This window comes from Hippocampus bargibanti, linkage group LG04, assembly GCF_051943395.1.
Source record: "Hippocampus bargibanti isolate YZ-2025 linkage group LG04, ASM5194339v1, whole genome shotgun sequence".
In the NCBI taxonomy this organism is placed as follows: Eukaryota; Metazoa; Chordata; class Actinopteri; order Syngnathiformes; family Syngnathidae; genus Hippocampus; species Hippocampus bargibanti.
The window spans coordinates 3,073,434-3,082,059 of NC_142737.1; the positions used below are offsets into that span (position 1 = coordinate 3,073,434).

At 39.5% G+C, this 8,626-nt stretch overlaps 1 protein-coding gene across 1 annotated transcript; it reads right to left on the minus strand.

The window, feature by feature from the left end:
- Window positions 1-1,404: 1,404 nt before the first annotated feature.
- Window positions 1,405-4,050, minus strand: gas1a (growth arrest specific 1a). The gene has a single exon (XM_088993568.1). It carries the CDS (start codon window positions 3,582-3,584, stop codon window positions 2,799-2,801), a length of 786 nt encoding a protein of 261 aa, XP_088849694.1. The 5' UTR covers window positions 3,585-4,050; the 3' UTR covers window positions 1,405-2,798.
- Between the last annotated feature and the right edge of the window lie 4,576 nt (window positions 4,051-8,626).

The window sequence follows — 8,626 nt, forward strand, 5'->3', positions numbered from 1 at the left end:
ATTTATGTAAAGTGTCCTTGAGTTTTGAAAGATGCCTATATTATTATTATTGTTACCATGATCATGATTATGATGATGATTATTATTATTATTAGGATGATTATTATTCAATATTTACGGTCACCTTATGAGTTGTCTTTATCCGCAATATATTCAATATTTATGTAAAGTGTCCTTGAGTTTTGAAAGATGCCTATAAATGAAATGTATATTATTATCATTATTATTATTATTATTATTATTATCATGATGATTATTATTATTATTATTAGGATGGTTATTATTCAATATTTACGGTCACCTTATGAGTTGTCTATCCGCAATATAGTCAATATTTATGTAAAGTGTCCTTGAGTTTTGAAAGATGCCTATAAATGAAATGTATTATTATTATTATCATGATGATGATTATTATTATTAGGATGATTATTATTCAATATTTACGGTCACCTTATGAGTTGTCTTTATCCGCAATATATTCAATATTTATGTAAAGTGTCCTTGAGTTTTGAAAGATGCCTATAAATGAAATGTATTAATAATAATAATAATAATAATAATAATATGATCATGATGATGATTATTATTATTAGGATGATTATTATTCAACATTTACGGTCACCTTATGAGTTGTCTTGATCCGCAATATATTCAATATTTATGTAAAGTGTCCTTGAGTTTTGAAAGATGCCTATAAATGAAATGTATTATTATTATTATTATCATCATGATTATTATTATTATTATTAGGATGGTTATGATGATGATGATTCAATATTTACTTCTGCAATTATTATATTATCATACACCGTAGTGTAGTGTTTTGCTGCTCAGTTAATGGTGCAAATGTTTACCCAGCGAGAGACACCCTGTGATTGGCTGTTAACCAGTCGCCGGGTGTACCCCGCCTCTCACCCTAAAATCAGCTGTTGAGCTCATCGGACGTGATCATACCGAGGACGACCCCTGTGGGAAAATGGACACATGGAATTCCATTCCTTTTGTACCATGAGGATTTAAAAAAAAAAAAAAAGTTACCTGAAGAGATTAGCTCAAATTTTAGCTTTCGTTGACAAGCAAAACGAATACAGTCGCTTTGCCAAGGTTGATAGCGGAGAGCACTGAAGCCGCACGGGAGGTGTTTTTCTTGGTTTATGTTGGGGCGGTTGTGTTTGACATCAGCTGGTGGGTCATTAACCCTAAAAAAAAGGAGAGCCTATCACAGGGTATAAAACACGTCAATGGATGACGTCAATCAAGGGCTTTTGACGACTTAAGACCTGCTATTTGACTTGCGAAAAGTCCCCTTCGCATTTTGTGGGAAACTATTTTTCCAAAAATAGGAGTTTACCCCCAAATTCTAAACACAAAAAAAAAAAAGAAAAACAAGTCAGAGTCGAGGGATGATGTATTCAAGTTCTCCTTTATGCCTTCTATAAAAGTATATCATTAAGGCAACCATACAGTGGATTTAGACATTTCTTTCTATAGGCTGCTACACAGTTCGTAAATCAGCACTGAGCCTGCATCATAGACGATTCTCTGAGGAACGAAGTGGGGGTCAAATTTATATCGGCTATAAACATATATACAATATACAAAAAGAAAGCAGGCCATAAGAAGTTCCCTTTAAAGCTGGCTGGAATTCTCAATTTATTTATTTTTAATCACACGACAAACGTTTGGATGTGACTAGTTAGCATGTAATAAATTATTTGTTTTCTTTTCGCCTCTTTGCGTTATGTACATTTACATTTCGAGTCTGGCGTTAAATACTTATCAATCCAATGCCTCCCTCCCCCCAAAAAAAGACAACAGTCGGTCATATAAAAATACAGCGATACCTTGGCTTACGAACTTAATTGGTTCCCAGACAGAGCAAGGTGAAAAGTGTGTATCCCCAAAATTAATTTCCCATAGGAAACCATTAAAATGAGAATAATCCGTTCCTAGGTCCCCATAAAACATCATTTTCTACTTTTCTAAGCCTTAAAACTACACAAAATATACCTTATTTTATGTATAATAAATGTGCTATGGTATTATAATTAAAGAAATAAACTACTGTATAATAAAGCTGTTTTATTTACCTTTGTGACGGTCGTTGATGGCTTGATGGAATGGAGTGGCCGGCTGGTTTCATCAGCATTAAACACTTGATGAGGAACGTAGCATTCTTTCACCATTTTGAGGAATGATCCCTTGTAGGTGCTTTCTCTGTGATAATTGTACCTAGTTCATCAATTGTGTTCTGTTTAGCTGGGTTGATAGCTTTTTGCAACAAGTGTATGGCTTGTGCGGGTTGTTTGTGGAGCCTGATTGATGGGATATTTTAACCTTGCAGTCTACACTCTGCCTTTGATCTATCAAAGTTGAAACTCTCTTGTGGAGCCTGATTGATGGGATATTTTAACCTTGCAGTCTACACTCTGCCTTTGAGCTATCAAAGTTGAAACTCTATCACTGCCGTCTGCCTGTCTCTTTAATGTTTAAACCACCCCCCAAGGTAACATTTTCATAAATTTAGCGTTTGTAAACCGAAAAGTTCGTAAGCCAAGGAGTTCGGAAACAGAGGTATCACTGTAGGTCATATTTTTTTCTTTAAAAAAAACAACAAACAAACAGAAAATGGCGGTACACAGAATGACGTGGATTGGAAACACTGCTCGATCTCGTGTAGTTTTTTTATCACAAAAATATGAGTTTCAAAGTCTCCCCTCATTTGCATAGAAAATAGAATCTCCTCTAATGTCCGGATTCAAACGCCAACAAACGTACCGCCTCACCCGGCCCGAAGATTAAAAAAGGGGCGTTAGAGCCAAAATGGACGCCAACAAGAGGGTCGCCACCCAACGGACCTCCGTTCGACAAGCTCCGCTCTCCGATTCAATCCAGTAGTCCGAATCCGAGTAATCGTCGTCATCCTCGGCGTCGTAGTCGTCGTGCTCGCCGCTTCCTTCTCCCGCCTGCGGCGCGTCAAAGCACCTCAGTTTCATGTTATTCTTAATAAACTCGCAGATGGGCCTTTCGTCACCGTCGCACATGCAAGTGTCCAGTTGTTGCCCTTTGGGGATTTTACGAAGGGTGGCGATGACGCCTCGGCACGCGTCGGTGCACACGGGGCTGCTAAAAAGTTTCCCGCAGTGTTTCATATAATCGCTCAAAGCCGAATTACACTGACGGTCCTCCAGGCACTGCACCCGAGCCGCCGTGCAACCCGAACTGGTAGTCCGCGGTAAACAAGGTTCGATGGCCCGCTTGGTGCGGGCGCACAGCGTGTCGTGACCGCAGCTGCAGTCCTCCAACGAGGGTCCGTTGCGGGTTAAGTTGAGTTGCACCAGGGACGAGATGCAATGGCTGGGGCACTTCCTGTCACCGTTGAGGACCGGCGCGCAGGCGCGTTGGTAGTGATCGTAAGCGTAATTGCATTCGGGTTCCGTTTGGCAGTTGAGGATGGCCTGCCAGCAGATGAGTCTCCGGGCGTGGGGGGGCAAGGCGGCGGATAACGACGCCAGGAAAAGGACGCATGTCAGTGGGTTGAGAGAGCGGCGGAGGGTCCGGGTCGGCGAGTCGAAAGTTGCCATGGTGGTGATGGTTGGTGGAAGCCGAAACTCACAGCGAAGTCATTGGAACGCCGCTTCCAGGAAGGTTAATCCGAAAACGAGAGCCCGTTTGACGGGCTGCCGTGGAATCCCGGCTGGGTCGAAGCTCCACGGGTCCATTTATCCCAACGCGAGACGTCCAAAGTTGGTTAGGGGAACTTTTTTCATTCCGTCTCAGCGCTCCATTGCACCCCCCATTTTCGTCCCCTCCAACCCGGATCACGTCGAACAATAACAACAAAAAAGAACGGTTTCAGTTCGCACCCCCCCTGCTGAAGTCCTCCCAGTGGATCCTTGGAGGCTCGTCTGTGCGCCTCGCGGAGTGCAAAACAAACTTGTGCAAAGGACGAGGAGAAAACGACAAGACTTGGAAGTTGCAAAGTGGTCCGGAGTGCTCAAGTCTTTGGGCATTTTGTGTGCGAGTTTCCCCGGCCCCTCTCCACTCGGGAGCCCGCGGCATCTCATTGGTTGCCCCATCACCACCCCCCCCCACCGGCCCCCCTTGTTGTGGCTTTGACGTGTGTGGAGGGCGGGAGTTCGCCCCAAAAAGGAGGTGGAAGGACAATAAAACTTTTAGGCTTGAGGTTCCAACTCTTGAAACTGATTGTCGAGACCAGAGTTTCCTTTTGCTTGCAGATCGTCCACATCATCCCGCAATTGATTATTCCAATCAATGAATTGCTCATTCCAAATCACATCTTGTTCCATTTCACATGGACTCTACCAAGGGTCATCCACCTTTTTGAAGCTAAGAGCTACTTCTTGGGCTTATTTATATACAGATACCTCAGTGATACCTCAGCTTACGAACTTAATTGGTTCCACAGTGTGTGTAAGGCAAAAAGTTTGTCTGCCAAACATTTATTTCCCATAAGAAATCATTAAATATGGGAATAATTCGTTCCCAGGTCCCAATAAAACATAATTTTCTACAAAATAAGACTTAAAACTACACAAAATATATACCTTATTTTAGGTATAATAAACATGCTATTGTATTGTAATTAAATAAATAAACTGTACTGTATAATAAAGTCATTTTATTTACCTTTGTGATGGTCGTTGATGTATTTGCCTCTTGATGATATCCGAGTGAAGTTGCCGTGCTTTCTCGGAGATAATACCCTCACTCACACTGCCCCCTGCTAGCTGCTTTTCGTTAATCCAAATCAACAGAAGTTTTTCAACCTCTTCTATTAACTGAGACCGTTGCTTAGATAACACAGAAACACCATTAGCCACACATAGCAATGGTCAACTTAGCGTACTGGTACTGGGACGCTAAGTCACACAAACGCACACCTCGTTCGTGTTCTTCGATGATCTCCTTCTTCTTCTAACCCTAATTTTCTTTTGTGTCCTCTTCGTCTTAACACTAGCCTGTTGTGGGGTCTTTTTTGGTCCCAAAAAAGCAAAAGTACTCCACTCGATAACAAACCATGTCTGCACTCAAAGAAAGGGGGTGACAAAAACGAGTCCGCCAGCCACCGTGGCGCTGTATGTTTTAGTTCGTCAGCCAAGAGTATATGCTCGCGAATTCAATGTTCGTGAGGCAAAAAGTTTATATATATATATATAGTATATATATATATATATATATATATATATATATATATATATATATATATATATATATATATATATATATATATATATATATATATATATATATACACACATACATGTTCATATACATATACACATATATACACACACACACACATACATAAATATACATATATATATACGCACACACGCGCAAACACACATACAGTACACACACATATGTATATATGTGTATATATAAAGAGAGAGAGGGAGAGAGCGAAAGTGACAGAAAAATATATATTTATATACATTGTAGATATTTTTTTACTTGAACCTATTGACAGACAGACACGGAGACACAAACACACCACCAGTTTGACGCACACTTCCGAAATAAGAAATAAAAATACATTTTAACAATGGGTACTACTAGGGTATGGCTGATTTAAGCAACTCTAGTCAAACAGACCGCCCCCCCAAAAAATATTTGACAGCCTTTAGCATATTACAACATAAGACATAAGATAAAGATGTTCAAACATCTCCCCAACTAAGAAAAAGTATGTCTTCTTCAAGATGATGATGATGATCATCATCATCATCTTCATCGTGTTCATCATCTTCATTTTCATCATCATCTTCTTCATCTTCTTCATTTTCTTCATTTTCATCGTCATCTTCTTCATCTTCATCTTCATCATCAAATTTTTCATCTTCATCATCTTCATCATGTTCAACATCTTCATCATCATCTTCATCATCATCTTCGTCATCATCATCATCTTCTGCATCTTCATCATCATCTTCATCTTCATCATCTTCAACTTCTTCATCATCATCATCATCATCATCTTCATCATCTTCAACTTCTTCATCATCATCATCATCTTCATCATCATCAACTTTTTCATTTTCATCATCATCAACTTTTTCATCTTCTTCATCTTCATTTTCATCATCATCTTTTTCATCTTCATCATCATCAAATTTTTCATCTTCATCATCTTCATCATGTTCAACATCTTCATCATCATCTTCATCATCATCTTCTTCATCTTCATCTTCTTCATCATCATCTTCTGCATCTTCATCATCATCTTCATCTTCATCATCTTCAACTTCATCATCAACTTTTTCATTTTCATCATCATCAACTTTTTCATCTTCTTCATCTTCATCATCATCTTTTTCATCTTCATCATCATCAAATTTTTCATCTTCATCATCTTCATCATGTTCAACATCTTCTTCATCATCATCTTTATCATCATCTTCATCATCATCATCTTCTTCATCTTCATCTTCGTCATCATCATCTTCTGCATCTTCATCATCATCTTCATCATCATCATCATCATCTTTTTCATCTTTATCTTCACCATCATCATCTTCATCATCATCAACTTTTTCATTTTCATCATCATCAACTTTTTCATCTTCATCATCATCTTCATCATCATCTTCATCTTCATCATCTTATTATATTTATTATATTTACTATTACAATTATTCTCATTATTATTATATTTACTATTATATTTCTTCTTATTCGTTGTACTAAATTCATCCTGTCTACTTGATAACTAATATGTCAGGTATTTGAACACCGACAATACACTGTCTGTAAGTAAGGAATCTGCTTAACATTTCTTCTTATTATTTTTATATTTCTTCTTCTTTATAATAATAATAATAATCATAATAATAATAATATTAGGATTATTATTATTTTTTACAAAAAAAGCTCTTCTCAAAAATAATGACTGTAATTACCTTCTTTTGCTCCTTTAATTCTTACAGCAATAAAAACAAGTTATTTTACTCATGATACATATATATTTGATATGAATGACAAGGTTGTCCCACCCAATATCGATGACCCTTCTTTCCCACTGACGTAAGGTCAACAAAACCCCAACACTATTTGTTCAAGAAAATGCCTTGATTTCACAGTCCCATGCCCCCCCCCCAACATTGTCACCCTCCGAATGACAGACGAGTGTGCACGGCCCGAGCGCATGTGTGTGCGTGTAAATGCGAGTAAAACGATAGCCCACATGTTGACACACGAGCCGGAGGAGGCCGTTTAGCTGCGGAGGCTTGATGTGGATGAGGAAGTCGGGCGAAGAGAGCAAAAGGGGCAATGAGGGGGTGGGGGGGGGGGGGGCACAAAGGCTGTTTGTGTATATCTGATCTGTGGAATGTACCTTTAGGCCACAGTGTTGAGCTTCCCGCTGGAGACAATGCACTCCAAGGCAGTTACGGCTGGCTAGCGGCGACGTTGTCGCTGCCGGGGGATCCTCGCCAAGGTCCCGACTCGTCCAAAATGATGGATACGAGGAATTCAATACCTCACGTTGTCCCCCTCCGGCACAAAGAACGGAACCTCGGGCTGTATCGGAAGAAGAAAATTGCAAACATCAACACGGGGGTCGTTGCTTCAAGTGCTTTTAAAGGACAACTGACACCTCTGGACAAGTTGTGTCCGTAATTTGTAAAATCACTTCAAATGACTTCTACTGGGCGTATTTTACAAAGATTCTACCGCATATCGCTATATTTTACGTTTTAAGACTGGTGCTGAATATTCAGGAAGTCTTGTTTTTGAATTGGTGACAAGTCCTGACGTGACGTCACGGAGGGAACGCCCCTGACCGAGAAAGCGACACACAATGCATTTTGGGTACTTATTTTGGTCTGAAAACTTCGTGTTGATCCGTGTTGATAGTGAAATTAGAAGGAAAACACAAATATCGCAATGGTGAATCGTTGTGTGTTCCACCAAGACTACTATTTGATACTAGTTGACACAAATTCCTAGCAGATAAATCAGCCCATTTCCAATGGAGCTTGGGCGCCATCTTGTGCATTTTCTGGGACGCTACATTGGAGTCCTGCTGGCTCGAATTGATCCGGAAGGACTTCTTTACTCGATTGCAAACATGTATGCTTTCCTCTTCAGAACTATTTGAATCATATTCATTAACTGGATGAGTAACAAGAAAGAATCTGAACTCTCTCAAGCCATTGTTTTGAATCTGGAGCAAGGCAGTTTGTGAAGGAGTATCCTGGCGTGACGTCACGAACAAGGGGGCGGGACTTTCTGAAACTCGGCATTTCCCAGGTCATTTTGAAGTAGTTTTGGGACACTTTAACTCATTTTTATTGATGTTTTACATTTGACTAAAAATATCAACCTGTTTTGGTTATTTTAGATGCTATCAAACGTATTTCCTGATGTCAATTAGGAAACACAAAAAAATGGTGTCGGTTAACCTTTAAAATATGATAACTTCTATTCTGTCTATTCTCTATCAGCGTGTCCGTTTTTCCTCAAGGCAGCGTCCAGTGGCGATGGCGGCAACATACAAATACAGGAAATGACTTTTGCAGGAACCATCCATTCAAATTGCTTCCTCCGAAGGATTTCCAAACGACGATAATGACAAGTGATAAGTTACTTGGAACACAACCAA